The sequence below is a fragment of the Armigeres subalbatus genome, chromosome 3 (genome assembly GCF_024139115.2).
Source record: "Armigeres subalbatus isolate Guangzhou_Male chromosome 3, GZ_Asu_2, whole genome shotgun sequence".
Classification (NCBI taxonomy): domain Eukaryota; kingdom Metazoa; phylum Arthropoda; class Insecta; order Diptera; family Culicidae; genus Armigeres; species Armigeres subalbatus.
Genome location: NC_085141.1, coordinates 338,787,981 through 338,808,272, shown reverse-complemented (window position 1 = coordinate 338,808,272; position 20,292 = coordinate 338,787,981). Strand labels below are relative to the sequence as shown.

Here is a 20,292-nt window from a genome sequence, read left to right as displayed (position 1 = left end):
CAACAGTTCATCCGAATACACCCCGAAGATCTTTTTTTAAGATATTTTCCATCCCTTCCTTGAAATCTTTTATGGGATTTCCTCCATGATATACAGCATGTGAAAGATAGGAAACGGTTACGAAACGGCTTCGTCGATTATTTTTTAAAGGTCCAAAATCCGAGTCAAATATTCTGATGAAAGATTTTTATATTTTCTGTATCAAACAGGTAAAATTTTGATACAAATATTTCGTATGTTGTGATTTCTGTAAACTCTATCACATTTGTTCATCTTATTAACTCATTAACGTAGTGAGTTTGTGCAGATGTTCAGAATAGATTGCCATTAACTTGGGGCTACCGCCAGCACTGCCGTAATTCGTCGCCATGGTCTTCTATGGTACAAAGTGATTTCAATCTATTCAACGACCCAAGCAACAAGTTCATAGTTTCGGCGTTTCATCCACCTGATCTCAGCATGGGAGACAGGAGACCAACCTGACCACAAACAAGCTGCCAAAGCACACTTTCGTTGGAGGCGAGAGCAACCCCTCCAAGCTGCTTCTACCCGAGGAGCGCAAGTCAGTCCAAAATAGTTACAGCAACTTGATTGTGACTGAATCTGGTCACATATCAGTTACAGAAACCAATGAGGAACTTGTATGCTGCTAGGGTAGTCAACAACGTTTACTCGTCGTTGTGCGACGATGTCGCTCAGCCAGTGCCTGTCGGTTTTATTAATGGCTACCCAAGGGACCTGTGCCCAAAGCTCCGCAAACTGATTGCTAGTGGCCTAACCTACACATTCCGGCTTTGCAGTGAAGATGTGTAAGTGGTGCCAGCAAACCAGGACCATATGCCTGTGGTGGAGTTCCTTCAGGTCCACAAGTATGAGTATTACACTAATGACTTACCCGGCACGAAGACACTCAAAACTTTACTGCGTGGATTCCACGATATGGATGAAAAGGAGCTCATTGCCGAGCTGGAAAATAGTGGTTCAAGCCTGTCACCATCTATAAAACATCACGACAAGGCGATGAGATATTGCGACTAACTTCATCTGATCCACCTGAACCACGGCTCCACCACCTGGAAGGACCTGAAGCTGGTAAGCGATATCCGACAGTGCACCACGACGTCATGCATAGACTAACTGCTGCCCACTAAATGTTGACACGACACCCGGAGCCGCCGCATGAGACAGACGTGTTTTTTGACAGCTGATTTTTTTTCGCTGTCGAAAGACATTTTTCAAGGCTAGCAATCACATTCAAGTTCTTCGATACGGTTGGTTATGAATGTGGATGAAAACCTCAAAGTGACCACTGATGGACCGACAACAACGAGCGAAGCTACTGCCTTCAAAGATGAAGTTTTGCCCAGACACTCCGTTTCATCTTGTCAGATGAGGTCACGTGTTGGAGATGAAGATACCCCCGATAACGTTTACAACGTTTACGTTGGCGTTGGCGTTAGCATTCACCTTACAACATTTTCCTGGCACAGCAAGAAGTCTCTTGGACTTGGACCCCTTGGACTATAACAAACAAATCAAGATGTTGGAACTGTTCTCGAAAAATTCAACGTCTAAAACTAAAAGTATTGATTTGTCCTTTAGAAAGGCATAGACCACGATTGATTCATCTTGCCTTATCTCTACTCAGTTGGTAATATTTTTTTGTTGTTCTCACTTGATTTTAAATTTTTCTATATAATGATTTGATCTTTTGATTTGATTTGCGTCGATCCAATTGAATTGTAGATATATTTATTTTGTGTAACCAAAAATTGTGACACACTTTTTGGAGTGAAGTTTTGGAGAGGAGTTTTCTACGAATGATGAGCGAGTAATGGAGCTTAAACAAGGCTCATTAGCCAGGGCAAGTTTAATAGGAATAATGAGGGACCAAAATTTAAGCATAGTCACTCCCAAGGTCTTGTTAAAAATTACAATAAAATTTGCTTATAATGATACTCCTCATCAATCTACAAAATGCTCCGTTACAACGCAACGCAACACCTGGAACCGCCGCATGAGGCCGCGCTGCATCAAGTGTGGTGACCCACACTCAACGCTTCAGTGCGATAAAACGGAGTGCGCCAAGCGCGCAAAAGGCGGCGACATACATCGGGCCACCACCAAGGGCTGTCCGAAGCGGGTGGAGTTTCTGGAAATCCGGAAGAAGACTGAACCGTGTTCCTGCGCTCAACGAGACGATCCATCAATCCATTCCGGTTCCCCGTCGAGTGATTCGACTGGCAGCAGCTGCGTCGATTTAAGTTACAGCACCACCGGCTCTATCCGCCAGCGAATAGCCCCGCTCCCTCCTCCTAGATTACGAAACTAATGAACACACTCCGCTTTACACCCCAGATCAACTGATGCCGATCTTCTCGCAGCTCACCACTTGGCTGCGCGGTTGCAAAACCCCTTTAGACCAGGTCTTCGCTCTTGGCATGTTCAAAATTGAAAATGGCTGCGAGGTGGTAAGACTATAGCTCTTTGCTACAACATTAATTCTTACCTGTTGCCATGTTTCAAGCTAAGCCTCATCGAAGCCATCGGTGGTGTCGAAGTTACCACATTTGTCGGCACAATTGATGAATGATGGATCATTAGCCGTCCTTCTTAGGGACATCGTCAAGCTAACGCGTAGACAAAGTCAGTATATCATTGCCGGCGACCTTAATTCCAAGTATCAAACCTGGGACAACAGTGGCGCAAACGAAACAGCACCATCTGGCGCAACGATATAGAGGAAGCCACTACACGATCCATGTGCAAAGTTTGATCGGATCACTATCCGGTAATGGCGGAAGTGAACTCTTTGGTTAATCAATATCAGCAGTCCCGACGAAACTACCATCGAGTGAACTGGCAGCGGTTTCGACAGTATGTAAACTTCAACGTCGACTACGAGATGCGGCCGGAAACGCCTTAGGCAATCGACCGGCAGCTGAATTTCATCGAAGAGGTGATCTCAGTAGCCCGGGAACAACAGCTCGGCAGGTTCATCTACGAAATGGTCCTCTCAGGCAGTACCAACGTACACGTCGGAACAAGTCCAGGTTTTTGAGAAAACACAAGTTTAAATTAAAGAATATACGTTTCACCTTTCTCGTACAACAAAGTTGTACCGAGAGGCTATAGGACTACTCCAAAAAAGAACTGTAATAGAATAATTTGAATTATTCCCCTTTTTCTAGCTATGTCATTATGGAGTATCGCTATTGGAAGTGAGCGCCATTGTTTGACTAACAGCTTCTCCCCAACACGGCTCAGCTTTTCGAATGAAATGCACCACCGAATTGGGATTTGTTCTACCAACCTCAAGTAGTTCTATATGCCTCTTGGTGAAGAACTTTCGCCTTGTTCGAAAAATTCCCAAACAACGGCATAACAGATGCTCCGAATCTTATTTTTCTATGTCACAGAAGCGACACAGACCGCTTGGAATGAGTATAAATATCAGTACGTTTTATGTAATTGATCCTGAGCGAAGTTCCGGTCCTCCATTTAATCATGTATTGCGCCCAGGATAAATTACTTTGAACAGTCGATTAAAATTGTACTTTTTCTCCATCCAGTCTTCAAGACGAGATATATAGTATTTCCTCCTTTTAATTCCACCACTTGATTGCAAGTTTACAGTAACTTCAAGAATACGAAGTCTTCAGTATATCGTACTTGACTCGACTAAGTCTTACATCGACTTTTAGATTATCGAAACCGCGATATTCAACGTTGTCAGAAGTACATGGTTTTTGAATATTTTTTTAATTCCTGTACCTTCTAAACACCATACAGACAAATACAGACATTTTGCTGATGATGATACAGACTACGACTGCTCTACAAAGGTGAAGTAGCCTTGCCAGCAAAGGCGTAGGATTGCCAATCCGGAGATGGCGAGTTCGATTCTCGGTCCGGTCTAGGATGTTTTCGGAATGAAAACATTCTCGACATCCTGGATATAGTGCATCCATTGTAGATGCCACACAAGATACATACTCATGCAATGGCGGGCATAGAAAAAGCTTTAAATTAATAATTGAGGAAATTTCAATAGGATACTACTAAGTTGAAAAGCAGGCAGATTTTCAGTTGGAATGTAGAGCCATTGGAGAAGAAGACTTGATTGAATTTCATATAATGGACCTAGCAGAATACATACAAGTTGTAGGATGTTATTAAGCACGTACATTTGATATGGTAAATATTCCATGGAAATTTAGTTTTTCTGTTCTGCAAACTTAAATTTTAGCTTTTTCCTTTCAAGTCTTAATTATAGCTTCTCTCTTTCCACTCTTGGAAATTTTAGCTCACTCACTCTCAAAGTAAGGAGCTAAAAATTAAATTTACTCGATGGCTTGTTGACGAGTTGGTGAAAGAAGCTTTCCCAGGGGTGTTTCATTAGTGACACATCAGAAGCTTTCTGGCATGAAGTCAACGAAGCCCTACTTCATTCAAGGAATATCCTCGAAATCACATGATCATGGCTTCTACAGGTAGGTAACTGCGGAATCCTACCAAGGCTTTGACATGAAGCTCATCAATAAATGTTTCCAGAAGTGCTTAACCCTTATGCGGCCGACAGAGTACCCGTGTTCCTTTTCCAACTTCAAGAGGTGATATTTCAATGTATTTTTATAGCTGAAAGCTGAAACTCGGTGACATCTAAGACATCTAACTCCATAAAAAGTAGCATCTGTGAGAAAATCCCGTTGATACAGTGTGCAGGGACGTGGGGAGGGGCATCGAATTTTTTACCACGTGGATGACCGACAGGGTACCCGTGTTCCCATAAATTGATAGTTTCATAACTTTTACAATTTTCAACCGATTTAGATAATTTTGACTATTTTGGAAACAGAAACTCATATACTTTTTGCCCGTTGTCTTTAACTTAATCCTAGAATTAAAAAAACATAATAAAGTTTAAAAAAAAATGCCCGTTGTCAAAGTTTACAGCTTTTTTACATGGTTGTACAAGAAATCTTTGAAGTAAGACTTAAGAGTCTACACGCGTAACCAAAGGCCTATCAACCAGTTTCAAATATATTACATGCTCATTGCGCTTCTTAGAATAGTCGGTGTTCACAGTATATGTTCTGGGTCTCCAAAAACCTCTGGAGTAAGGCCTCAGTCAACCAAAAAATCCCTTAGGTAAGTTCTTAAGGTCTGCTTGCGTAACCAAAGGTCTATCGGTCACATTTAAAAACTGTACATGCTCTTTATGATGCTTAACATATAATGCTTTCACAGTATATGTTCCCGGTCATCCAATCAATATTATTCAATGAACTCTTCTTAAAACATGTTTGCATTTCAAGTAGTTCTTCTTGTTGTCTCTGATTCCAGGTAGTCTACGAACACCATATAGTCAAGGTCTGTGGATCAACCTCAGTAATGGAGGCAGTTATTTAAGAATAAACAAATTGTGTGACCCCTTCTTGGTATATGTTTGTATTCCAAGTAGTTCTTGTTGTTGTCGTGGGCTCCATGAAGTCTACGAACTCTATAGAGTCAATGTCTTCGGATCAACCTCAGTAATGGAGCCAGTTATTGAAGAATAAACAAGTTGTGTGACCTCTACTTAAACATGTTTGCATTCCAAGTAGTTCTTGTTGTTGTTGTGGACTCCACATAGTTTACGAACTCCATAGAGTCCAGGTCTATGTATCGAATGGAGGCTGTTACTGGAGAGTAAACAAGTTTTGTGACCCCTTCTTGGTATATGTTTGTATGTCATGTAGTTCTTGTTGTTTTCGTGGGTTCCAGGTCTACGAACTCCATAGAGTCAAAGTCTTCGGATCAATCTCCGTCATGGAGGCAGTTATCGGAGAATAAACAAGTTGTGTGACCTTTTCCTAAACATGTTTGCATTCCAAGTAGTTCTTGTTGTTGTCATTGGTTCCAGGTAGTCTTCTTCTTCTTCTTCATTGGCATTACATCCCCCACTGGGACATTGCCGCCTCGCAGCTTATTGTTCATTAAGCACTTCCACAGTTATTAACTGCGAGGTTTCTAAGCCAGGTTACCATTTCTGCATTCGTATATCATGAGGCTAACACGATGATACTTTTATGCCCAGGGAAGTCGAGACAATTTCCAATCCGAAAATTGTCTAGACCGGCACCGGGAATCGAACCCAGCCACCCTCAGCATGGTCTTGCTTTGTAGCCGCGCATCTAACCGCACGGCTAAGGAGGGTCCCAGCCAGGTAGTCTATGAACTCCGTATAGTCAAGTCTGTAGATCAACTAGTAATGTAATGGAGGTAATGGAGGCAGTTATTGAAGAATAAACTAGTTGCGTGACCCCTTCTTGGTATATGTTTGTATTATAAGTAGTTCTTGTCGTTGTCGTGGGCTCCAGGTAGTCTACAAACTCCATAGAGTCAAGGTCTATGGATCAACCTCCGTAACGGATGCAGTTATTGAAGAATAAACAAGTTGTGTGACGCCTTCTTGGTATATGTTTGTATTCCAAGTAGTTCTTGTTATTGTCATTGGTTCCAGGTAGTCTACGAACTCCATATAGTCAAGGTCTGTGGATCAATCTCCGTAATGGAGGCAGTTATCGAAGAATAAACAATTTTTGTGACCCCATCTTGGTATATGTTTGTATTCCAAGTAGTTCTTGTTGTTGTATTGGGCTCCAGGTAGTCTATGAACTCCATAGAGTCAAGGTCGGTGGATCAACCTCCTTAATGGAGGCAGTTAATTGAAAATAAACAAGTTGTGAGACCCCTCTTGGTATATGTATGTATTTTAAGTAGTTATTTTCTTTGTCGTGGGCTCTGTAATGAAGGCAGTTATTGAACATTACACACTTTATGTCACCCCTTCTTGGTACATTATATCCCGATTTCATCACCCCCTTGGTTAATTTTGAAATGATAAAGCAGAAAATGTGACAAAATCGAAACAGTTTTTTGTTTCAAATTTATTTGTTTCGGAAATATGAATCAGTTTATGCCTTAAAAAGGCAAAATACGTGAAGGGAACCCGTAATTTATTATCGAAGAGACTTACAAACTTATTGACATGTACTCATAAATGATTCATAATAAGCTACAGGCGGTAAAAGTTATTTCATGAACATCATTGTTGTTTGCGGCAAATTGGATAGAAAACGTGATAAAATTGGGGGTAGACAAAATCGGGAAGTGTATATGTTCGCATATCATGGAGTGCTTTTTATTGTCATAGGTTCGAAGTAGTCTACGAACTCCGTAAAGTCCAGGTCTGCAGATCAACATCCGTAGTTGAGGCGGTTGTTGAGGAATAGGCAAGTTGTGTCACCGCTTCTTGCTATATGATTTCATGAGTAGTTCTTATTGTTGCCATTGGTTCCATGTAGCCAACGAACTTCATAGAGTCAAGACCTGCTGATCAACCTCCGTGATGGAGCTAATAATTGAAAAAATAACAAGTTGTGCAACCTCATCTGAGTGAATGTATGCATTCCAAGTAGTTTTTGTTTTTGCCATGGTACTAAGAAGTCTACAAACATGTTACTGAGATAACTTGCGTATTTCACAGCAAAAGGGTATATCACAATAGTCCTAAAATCTGGACGCAGTGATCTTCACCCGACAAACGAGGAAAAAAAAAAGAAGTCTATGAACTCCATACAGGAATGATCTGCAGATCAACCCACGAACGGAAGGCTATTGGTATATGTTTGCATTTCAAGTAGTTCAAGTTGTTGTCATTAGCTCTAGGCAGTTATTGAAGAATAAACAAGATGTGAAACCTCATCTTGATATATTTGTATTCCAAGTAGATATTGTTGGCTTGTTGTTGTTGGTTCCAGGTAGTATACAAACTTCAAGAATTCTAGAATTCTCTGCTTGAAGAAGACTCGAAATAGAGTCGAAAAGTCGGGAAAAATCAAAAACATTCGTTTTGATTATCCAAGACTGCAACGCCGTTAGAAGTAGCTCCGAGATCCTGAAGCCTATTCTAACTTTTTTCAAAATACCATAAACATATGCAATGGACGTATTCTATTCTATGTACCCCAAAAAGCATGTACCACTTTTGAAACAATCCGAAAGATCTCTGATTACGCGTGTAGATCTTGATGACCATGAACATATGCAATGAAGTCGCTCTATTTTGTGTATCACAAAACACATAAATCCAAGCTCCAGGAGGATCTCGAAAAACTTTAAATACTTGAAAATGATGATGAACGTCTTACTGTGCGTCATCAAGAATCTGCACCCCTTATGACTTCTTGATTTCTCGGCGTGCCAAGAACATCTTAAGGTCCCAGCACTCAAAAAAATGGATGACCATTAATAACGAAAACAATTTGGACGACCCTAATACCGAAATTGGTTAAATCCGCACCTTAAGTTTAAAAGTAAGTTAAATATCAAACGTTGCTTACCTAAAAGATGGCAAACTTTTTTTAATCTACAAATTTCAAATAACGCTCTCTCTTTTCACGCCCTAAATTCCAAATAACGCTCCCTCTTTTCACGCTCTGATTCCATTTACGCTCCCCCTTTTTGGGCGCAAAAAGAGGTTTTGCAGTACATATGTTGTGATCGTATTATTTTCCAAGGACGTGTACCAGCATGTACCACTTTTGAAACCAATTGACAGACCTTCGGTTATGCGTGTAGACCCTATAGCCTTTCTCCAGAGATTTCTTGAACATTGTTGAAGTTGAAAGAATATCAATTTAGGGGAACACGGGTACCCTGTCGGCCATCCACGTGAGTTTTTTTTGTTGGCCGCCTTGGCCGGGTTAATAACGTTACACAGATCAGTGGGACTACTGATGTGAAATTCCCTATACGCTAACTTTCATCTACTAAATTAACTAAATAACTCGACAAAAAACATTTTTTATACAAGTATAAAATTATCAAATAATCAAGAACACAGCTTCATACGTTCTATATGTAGCAGTACTCGTTTTAAAAATATGAAGAAAGCTATGTTTTCACTTACGGGGGAAATATTTACAAAACAATGAAAAAAATGATCAATGTTCCCCCGGATTATGGTACTTTAGAAGAAATCCCCTTTGAAATCCAATCAAGATTCTTCAAAATTCAACCGGAATTCAGATTGGATTCCAGGCAAAATACGACTGGATTCCAGGAGGAATGTCGCATGGGTTCCACAGTCCGGAATTCTTCTGAAATACAGTACTATTTTACTAGATTTCAGAAGATATTCTGACTGGCCCCCTAGTGCCAATGGAACTGGCTCGCAAAGAATCACGAACTTCGATTGGATTCTAGAAGGGCAGAAGGAATCTAGATCTAATTCTAGGAGTATCCCAGACAGAATGATCCATTGAACATTCCACCAAAATTTGATATGTAAAGTTAAGAGCTGATCAAAATCTATATAATAAAAATGAGTTGAGATTCCCTTCCTGACGATTTAACTCGCGAACGGGTTGACCGATTTGCAAGATTTTTTCCCTAATCGATTCGTTTTGGGAACCGCAAGGTTTGTATATACAAAAAGTTGGTGAATATAACGGGGAAATGTAAAAAAATCGTTAGAATACTATTTTGGGTCAGCTGTTGAGGAAAACAAAACAAACGCACGGGAATTGATCTAGAGTGCGATGCTGCAAATAGTTTATTATGACATTTTTACCACCCGGGCAAAGCTGGGTTTCTTTCGCTAGTCTATATAATAAAAATGAGTTGAGATTTCCTTCCTGACGATTTAACTCGCGAACGGGTTGACCGATTTGCAAGATTTTTTCCTTGGTCGATTCGTTTTGGGATCTGCAAGGTTTGTATATATAAAAAGTTGGTAAATTTGACGGGGAAATGTAAAAAACATAAGAATACAATTTTGGGTCAGTTGTTGAGGAAAACAAAACAAACGCATGCAAATTGATCTAGAGTGCGGTGCTGCAAATAGTTCATTGTGACGATTGCAACACCCGGGCAAAGCTGGGTTTCTTTCGCTAGTTACTTATACAAATTTTTGGACGGGAAAGTTTACAAAAACTTCTCTCAAAATCTTCTCATTTGCACTTTATTACAGCTGTGCACGACTAGTATACGTTATGTACGTTATTGATGGCCTAGAAAGCATTCAGCCTTTTTAGGTGTTATCTGTCCGATGCTATAAAGGTTCCCAAATTTTGCAATAGTCAAACATGATTACAATACTTTAAAAATACCTCTAGGGGTATTTTCTGCAATCAAATTAGACTTTCAGATATCAAGTTTCTGTACATCACTGAATATTTACTCATGTCTTTTATTTGAACTGTATGGAAATGGTACCATTAAACTCTTTTATCTTGCATCTCAAGAGATTTCAATTGCTTTTTAAATTTAAATTTTTAGCCCAATTAAGGTTTCGTCAAGAAAGCTGGAACCACGCTACGGCTCTGTATCTGCATGATCGGGATCGCGTGTATCGAGCAATAGGAATTTCGACGAGTTTCAAGAAAAAAAATTGACTTGCATTCAGTTAGAAATTTAGTCAGAGCCCTTGGATTCTTTCTCGAATACAATCCTACCAAAAGTAAACCCGATCAAGTTTAGATTAGATCCTCAGTAGATTCCAGAACCTTGACCATTTGCGACCAGTCAAGATTCCTTCTGCAGTCTAGTCAACATTCCTGTGCGAATCCAATTGGGATTACTTCTGCGATCAAGTTAGGATTCAATTTGGAATACAGACGAGTAGCCTTCTGGGAGGACTGCGTTTCTGAACCCTGCATGGATTCCATGGGTTTCGACTTAAGCCTAGTCGATATTTCTTTTGGAACCCAATAAGTTTTCATTCTGGAACCCAGCAATCAAGGCCAAAATCTCTATTATATCTAGTAAAATTCGACTAGAATTGTAGGACCGGTGCCTAGGAGTTATCAATGAGATGTCGAAGAGATACTATCTGACGAATCTCAATTGGTTTTGTTGTGAACATAATAAAACATCAAATATTGTTTAATTTATTTCACTTAAATCTTTATTCTGATACTCGTATGACTCACGCGTTACAACTGCTGAGACGCTCTCTTCTCGTCTGGCTGTCTACACCCTTTTCCTACTCGGAAGTCTACACACAGTCAAGTCTACTAAACATCTCTACGAGGGGTGTATCAATATTACAACAGGTTTATTCGCCCATAATTTGAGGTAGAAACGGTTGTTGCATTAGAGGTATGTTTGAGGTGTGACAGGTTCTAGACACCAAGGAAAAAAAACCTAGGAGACTTTTTTTGTTCACAACTGCTGGAAAACCGTTCAAAAGAGAGGCTACCTTTTTAAATAAAAACTGTTACCTGTCCACTGTTACCACTTAAGTGGTGGAATTCAATAGGATTGTATAAACTCGTCTTATGACAGGTGAAAACATTCCACTAAAAAGCTCAAAATAATTTTCTTATCAAAAACTGTTAGTTGTCAACGAAATCATCTGATTTTAATGGAATAGTCCCCGAATTTCAAACCAATTTCTACAATGTCAGTTCCTATGAAACTATCCCCACTGCATCGTCGTTTTGCTGTGGTTCGAATGATGAATGGAAACCCAGATGAGAAGGTAACAAAACGACATGGCGGTGGCAATCTGCGGGGATTACGCCCGAGACTGATGGCAACAAAATCGACAAATATGTACACAATGCATCATATGGTTGCGGTCGGATTGTTAGTTGGTTTGTTTGTACAGTGCCCGATGGAAAACAGTTAGGTACATGTCACGCTGCAGTGAATTACATGAAAATAGAGACTAGGGGCTGGACATTAGTTTGAAGAGCTTTGCTTATGAACTGGCTAATTATAATTTTAAATGATAACTGATTTTGTGTTTTTTTCTCCCGCTATTTAAATATGATAGCTTTTAGTCAATAAGCGAGCGATAATTATCTTTCATAGGAAATCCAACGATATCCAAAATATTTTTCAGTTTTTTTAAGAATTTTTAAGAAATTTTGTATTTAATTTAATTTACCTGCTGCACCTCTTAATTACATGAATATCACTAGGGCATAGTTTTTTTTTAATATTTGTAGTTGCTGTAATATGAAGAAAAGTAAAACATTGTGCAGCCCCTCTATCTAAACGTTTCTCTCGTAACCTATGTCACAATGCCACATTGTAACAAAACAAAGTTCTTATATTACATTCAGCCATCATTTTACTTTGATTCTGAGGAAGCTCCCGGGCACTCCAACCCGGGTGTAAATCCCACCCCCGGAGGCGAAAAGGTATTGACCTAGTATTTTCCAGCGGTTTTAAGACCCACCATTACCAGTGATCGAAAAGGAATCAACTACAGTCCCATTTGCTGGTCGACTTCAACCTCCAACAACTCCAAACTTTTATTTTGGATTTTTTCAAAGATATGTTAGATACAAAGCATTCTTAGTACTGCACATTATGCGTCCCAGAGTTTCATTTGCCTCACAAGTATATTCCCCCGAACAGCAACATTCGAATACAAAACGTAATTGTATTAAAAGTTGCTATTTTGTATGTGATCAATGACAAAAAAATTGTTTTTTTGTCCGATGCAAAATTATAAGATTTGATGGGGATCGAAGTAAAGTACTTAATTATTAATCCGCCGTCCCACTAAATTGATGACGTCGATGTTTATTTAAACAATGTTCAATATATCAAACAACTATTCGAACACATCCTGCTCCAGTTTTTGAAATCACCAACGATGAAAATAACAGAACGTGATGAACATAAAAGCGATCCAAACAACAAAAGAATAAGATTATCTCGGATTCCACACTGGGACGTGTTTTGCGCATAGTTATGCTGAATCTCCAATCTCTATCCATCCTCTCGGATTTAAATCGAATTCCTCACTTCCCAGGAAAATCTCCACTTACCGTTTGTCGACTGGATCAAAGCTGCCAACAGCAGCAGGGCCGCAACCTTCCACACTGCTGACGTCATCCCGGTGGTGATGCTTCTTCTTTGGCAGTGCAACGCGACGACAATCATGGACAAGTCTTTTTCCGTTTCCGGACGGCACCAACCAGTTCGCTTGCACACACTTCGTCGCCGAATGAAGCAGATCACAATCGGTGTCGGTTTTGTCACCGCTGCAGGAAACCGGCGGTGCTGATTGTTTGCCGTGCGGTACAACGGTGTGTAGTTGGCACACTTAATTTGTCATTGCACAGGAGATGCACCGGATTGAGGCAGTTTTTCGGTTCAACAGCTACAATCTATGTCCGTAAGATATTCAATCTGTAAGAAAGAGAGAAACGTTCATTAATATTACTTGTTAAGATACATACAAAATTGAAATAGAGAAATAGATATAATATAGAATTAGCATTAAATAGGAATGGAATTGGAATGGAATTGGAATGGAATTGGAATGGAATTGGAATGGAATTGGAATGGAATTGGAATGGAATTGGAATGGAATTGGAATGGAATTGGAATGGAATTGGAATGGAATTGGAATGGAATTGGAATGGAATTGGAATGGAATTGGAATGGAATTGGAATGGAATTGGAATGGAATTGGAATGGAATTGGAATGGAATTGGAATGGAATTGGAATGGAATTGGAATGGAATTGGAATGGAATTGGAATGGAATTGGAATGGAATTGGGATGGAATTGGAATGGAATTGGAATGGAATTGGAATGGAATTGGGATGGAATTGGAATGGAATTGGAATGGAATTGGAATGGAATTGGAATGGAATTGGAATGGAATTGGAATGGAATTGGAATGGAATTGGAATGGAATTGGAATGGAATTGGAATGGAATTGGAATGGAATTGGAATGGAATTGGAATGGAATTGAATGGAATTGGAATGGAATTGGAATGGAATTGGAATGGAATTGGAATGGGTGGAATGGAATTGAATGGAATTGGAATGGAATTGGAATGGAATTGGAATGGAATTGGAATGGAATTGGAATGGAATTGGAATGGAATTGAATGGAATTGGAATGGAATTGGAATGGAATTGGAATGGAATTGGAATGGAATTGGAATGGAATTGGAATGGAATTGGAATGGAATTGAATGGAATTGGAATGGAATTGGAATGGAATTGGAATGGAATTGGAATGGAATGGAATTGAATGGAATTGGAATGGAATTGGAATGGAATTGGAATGGAATTGGAATGGAATTGGAATGGAATTGGAATGGAATTGGAATGGAATTGAATGGAATTGGAATGGAATTGGAATGGAATTGGAATGGAATTGGAATGGAATTGGAATGGAATTGGAATGGAATTGGAATGGAATTGGAATGGAATTGGAATGGAATTGGAATGGAATTGGAATGGAATTGGAATGGAATTGGAATGGAATTGGAATGGAATTGGAATGGAATTGGAATGGAATTGGAATGGAATTGGAATGGAATTGGAATGGAATTGGAATGGAATTGGAATGGAATTGGAATGGAATTGGAATGGAATTGGAATGGAATTGGAATGGAATTGGAATGGAATTGGAATGGAATTGGAATGGAATTGGAATGGAATTGGAATGGAATTGGAATGGAATTGGAATGGAATTGGAATGGAATTGAATGGAATTGGAATGGAATTGGAATGGAATTGGAATGGAATTGGAATGGAATTGGAATGGAATTGGAATGGAATTGGAATGGAATTGGAATGGAATTGGAATGGGTGGAATGGAATTGGAATGGAATTGGAATGGAATTGGAATGGAATTGGAATGGAATTGGAATGGAATTGGAATGGAATTGGAATGGAATTGGAATGGAATTGGAATGGAATTGGAATGGAATTGGAATGAATTGGAATGGAATTGGAATGGAATTGGAATGGAATTGGAATGGAATTGGAATGGAATTGGAATGGAATTGGAATGGAATTGGAATGGAATTGAATGGAATTGGAATGGAATTGGAATGGAATTGGAATGGAATTGAATGGAATTGGAATGGAATTGAATGGAATTGGAATGGAATTGGAATGGAATTGGAATGGAATTGGAATGGAATTGGAATGGAATTGGAATGGAATTGAATGGAATTGGAATGGAATTGGAATGGAATTGGAATGGAATTGGAATGGAATTGGAATGGAATTGGAATGGAATTGGAATGGAATTGGAATGGAATTGGAATGGAATTGGAATGGAATTGGAATGGAATTGGAATGGAATTGGAATGGAATTGGAATGGAATTGGAATGGAATTGGAATGGAATTGGAATGGAATTGGAATGGAATTGGAATGGAATTGGAATGGAATTGGAATGGAATTGGAATGGAATTGGAATGGAATTGGATGGAATTGGAATGGAATTGGAATGGAATTGGAATGGAATTGGAATGGAATTGGAATGGAATTGGAATGGAATTGGAATGGAATTGGAATGGAATTGGAATGGAATTGGAATGGAATTGGAATTGGAATGGAATTGGAATGGAATTGGAATGGAATTGGAATGGAATTGGAATGGAATGGGAATGGGATGGAAATGGAATTGGAATGGAATTGGAATGGAATTGGAATGGAATTGGAATGGAATTGGAATGGAATTGGAATGGAATTGGAATGGAATTGGAATGGAATTGGAATGGAATTGGAATGGAATTGAATGGAATTGGAATGGAATTGGAATGGAAGTGGAATTGGAATTGGAATGGAATTGGAATGGAATTGGAATGGAATTGGAATGGAATTGGAATGGAATTGGAATGGAATTGGAATGGAATTGGAATGGAATTGGAATGGAATTGGAATGGAATTGGAATGGAATTGGAATGGAATTGGAATGGAATTGGAATGGAATTGGAATGGAATTGGAATGGAATTGGAATGGAATTGGAATGGAATTGGAATGGAATTGGAATGGAATTGGAATGGAATTGGAATGGAATTGGAATGGAATTGGAATGGAATTGGAATGGAATTGGAATGGAATTGGAATGGAATTGGAATGGAATTGGAATGGAATTGGAATGGAATTGGAATTGAATTGGAATGGAATTGGAATGGAATTGGAATGGAATTGGAATGGAATTGGAATGGAATGAATTTGAATGGAATTGGAAAGGAAATGACATTTTCAAATTAAATTCCACATGAAGAACTACTTCCTACACTAGAATTAAAATGCATTTCAAAGATATTGCTGAAAATAAAGACATAGAAGCTCTTTCTTATACACGAAGAGATTTTGAAATCAGTCTTACTTAGCATAATCACGTCATAAATTAGCTCTGGACGTATACAAATATGAGAACCGAATCTCTCGATAACAACTGGAAATAAAAACAACATGCCTCATTGTTCTGTTTGATTCCCTCCGTTGCCATCTGTTTTTAATTCAGGGCCCACCACACTCAATCTATTGCCTATTTCTGAAAACCGATACTTTTCTTCCACAATCGACAGCTGAATGCGCCGCATTCAAATCATCTGGTTCGATGCCCACGCTCCAGCTGTATCCATCAGAAATCAAAACCCGCGCTAAAACCAGCAACCATATCGATCTCATCATCCGCCAGCTAAACAGGATCGGCCATCATGGCCGATATTGGGTTCCATATCTCAATCATTTCTAGCGAAATCACAGCCCGAAGGGCTTTGAATCTGATTGCTCACTGGAGACATGGCAACCGCATAGGGGGAAGCGATCCACAGTTAGACAAATTTTCAACAATTCTCCTTAAAAATGTTATCTTGATGGATTCATCTAATTTTTGAAAGTTTGCTTCCTCAAAAAATCAACATTTCTTCGACAGTAATTATTTTCATAATGAGATCTTGAAATCGTAGAATGCATGCAGGTGAGATCGTTCCATTTTTATAATCATATTATTTATTCCGCATTTGACTCTTATTTACAAAATTCTTTACTGTCTTATCTACGTGTTCGTATCTTAACTAAGTTCCTCTACTGCTTCGAAAACGTTATTAGTCTGTTCTATTCGAAATTTGAACCGAACGCACCAACAGAAAAAAAATCTCATCATCATCAACAGCATGCTTGTCTCGATTGCCAAAAGTCGCTTCTGCCTTTTTTATTTCAATTCATTCTACTCTAAGCTCGAACAAACGAGTATCTGTTCGGCTAGATTCTGGGAAGGCACGCAAAACCATCAACCACCACGATTAGGAGCCGCGCGCGCGCGGCATCCAAATGTTTCATTTCTCAGGGTGCAAAATTACTCTGCTGAAAAGGGTTTGACAGCCATCGGTGCCCCGGTTGTGGGTCTCCTGCTTTCGGCCGGGTTCGCTTCCATCCGGAATTATTATGAGAGGTCGCACAAAGGTGAGCAGAAATAGCAGCAGTGGCAACCCCCGAACAGCAGCAGCTGGCCCGGAAACGAATTCCGCTGCCGCTGTCAGTATGATTTGTCTAAGAAGCGGATGGGTGATAAGGGATCGAATTATGGTTTCTTGATGGGTGATGTGAAAGTGGAATTTCATTGAAGACAATTTATGAGGAATTATCCCTGATATGGAAATCGTGTGTCTGTATTTTAATATATGATTCGACGGTTTGACAACCTCATGTATTAATTTTATCTCACATCTTTTCAAATGACTTATTGGAGAAAATAAGTTGAGACATTTCCATTCATTATTAATAATTATAACATTTAATGGTTAATTTGAAATATATTATTCGAATTCTTAATTTTGGCGCTATTTTGTTATAATAACATTTTTATTTGCTGCTTGATAATGAGTTTCTTCATGGTTTCCCCAGAAGTTCCAAAAGCATGAAAAAGTTGGAGCCATAAGCTTTTGAATTATAATTTTTTATAGTAAACATTGTTTATGTGGTAGATATAGCTCTGCTCATAAAAGTCAAATCAAGACTAAATTTCCCAGTTTCTATAGCGCTAGAGTCATGTTTTTTTACTGCCGTCACCTATTAACAAATTTGACAACAAACTCAAGAGATACTGGCTCGTAATTTGCCCAAAATACAAGCAGATAAAAAGTTGTCACATAATTTTTGTGACCCACCTCCGGGTTGATGGATCAACATTAAACTTAGCTCTCGGAGACTCAAAAGACGAGAGCAGAGTCAAGCAAAAACTACCCAAAGGCAAAGAACGAGTTGCCGAATACAACAAGTCTCGTAAAAGTCACTCACTCCGGCCAACATGCGGAAATTAGATCCAAGACACTTTCCAAGGTGGGATGGTTTGTCATTGTTTCACGTTGTGTTGTTTATATTGTCTCCACGGACCAAATCGTAAAAAATGCTGAATTTTAAACCTCACTTCTTACATCAACAGCATAAAATGGCAATTAATTTACACTTTCGCACACCATCCGCGCCTGGCTTGGCCTAGCCGGGCCGAAATCCATCCAACGATAAATAATTGTTTTTCTTTGTTTTTGGTCGTCGTCATGTCTTGAAAAAACCCCATCGTCGTAATTCATCGCCGGGGCACCGACAACGACCAGGGGCAATGAAATTTCGGCTGAGACCCAGCAGAGAAAGGGCAGGAAGAGATAACGACGACGCTGCGCCAAGCAGAACAATCGCCGGCAGTAGTGGCCGGCGACCCGGGATCATGCCCGGTCCGGTTTAAGTTGTCAAGCCTATCGCGACTGAGAAATCAAACTACGGGTACGCACGCATTAGGGGCCGGACCCGGCCGTCGCGGTCGCAGTCCTCAGAAGGGCCAAATTATCATCCATCACATTTCGCGGTGGGGGCTCGGGCGCGCGGTGCACAGTAGCGCTGCGCCGAGTGGCAAAACTGACTGGCACTGACCACCACCAGTCACCACCAAGCGGGACTCGCGCGCTATCTGCGTAAACGAGCGGCGTCGATACAAAACCAGAAAATGCATTATGCATCCCCCGGTTGGAGCTCGACCATGAGCGGTCTTATCACGGCTACAATTAAACCGAAATGAGTTGTTTTGACCGGGTAGTAAAAGTTGAAAACCGGTCTTCGGTTTTTCGGAATCATTCGGATAGGTAATTGTTTAAAAAGGTCTTAATTTATGGGTAGTTTCGCGGGAGATAATCAGGTATGCGGGAGGGATGCGTAAATATTTGAAATTGCTGTGGTGATGAGTTGTAATGAGATCCGACGATGAATAAAATTAAATGAGTGGCCATTGAGATTGAGATAGGAGATTGAGCATTAAATGTACACCATTTTGAAGTAGCGTGGTTTTGAACTTAATCATAACAATGATTCGACTTAGGTCCTCTGCGAAATGATTTCCTTGAAGCTTGAAAATTTCAGTCGAAAAATTGGCGTTATTTTATTTACAAATTTCTCGAGAATGAAAACTACTCAGAAGCCTGCGAGCAGTATTGGGTAATACTCATGTTCTAGAAACTTACGCACAAGATATATTAATTGTGGAAAGTCTAAGAAATCGATCGTAATCACTTACTGAAAACCGCAGTCTTTTTTTTTAATCTTTATTTAAGTGATTTTTTATTTTAATAATAAGTTCATCACTGAGAAAACTGCAGTTCTATGAACTCTTTACGCAGATCGGAAACCGGTTCTTCGAATGCCGAATGCCACATGGTCAATGGCCTGCACATCCGATTTATTTGCCTACTGATTTATGAACTAACTATTTGAATAGCTCTGTGTGACGAATTTAAAGCTTTTCGAATCTTTCGAAACTTCCGGAGAAAACCATATGGGTGGCAAAGCGTAATGCTACAATCGCTTTTCTAGCGAAGTTTGCCAAATACCAATACGAATTAGAATAACAAATTCAGTTTTCGTTAATGTCAAACTCCATGAAATTCAGCGGAATATTGGTTTGAATCAACCGAAACAGATGTTTTGCCTTTCTCGTATACTAAGTATACGGTAAAGGCTATATGATCGCTCCAAAAACAAACTTTTTATAGAAGGCCCGGAGACCCATAGTGTTATATACCGATCGACTCAGCTCGACGAATTGAGGTGATGTCTGTGTGTATGTGTGTGTGTGTATGTGTGTTCGTCTGTGCGCACCCACCCAAAAAAATGTCACTCATTTTTCAGGTACTTATCCTTAACCGATTTACTCGCAACAAGTTGCATTCGACGCAGGACACTCTGCCATTGTTTCCTATTGAAAATTGGTCAGATCGGACTATGCGCTCGGAAGCTATGGCCAAAATATTACTTTTATTACAGAAAAAAATGTCACTCATTTTTCATGCACTTATCCTTAACCGATTTACTCGCAACAAGTTGCATTCGACGCAGGATACTCTGACATTGTTTCCTATTGAAAATTGGTCAGATCGGACTATGGGCTCGGAAGTTATGGTCAAAATACCACTTTTTTATAGAAAAATTGAGTAAAAAAATGTCACTCATTTTTCAGGCACATATCCTTAGTC

General features: G+C 39.6%; 1 protein-coding gene across 1 annotated transcript in view; it reads right to left on the bottom strand.

Moving 5' to 3' along the window:
* LOC134222772 (roundabout homolog 2-like) overlaps positions 1-20,292 on the bottom strand; it is a 294,250-nt gene that overhangs the window by 173,669 nt on the left and 100,289 nt on the right. Inside the window, 1 exon segment of the mRNA XM_062701928.1 lies at positions 12,834-13,197. Within this exon segment, the coding sequence (XP_062557912.1) occupies positions 12,834-12,948 (115 nt within the window). The 5' untranslated portion in view covers positions 12,949-13,197.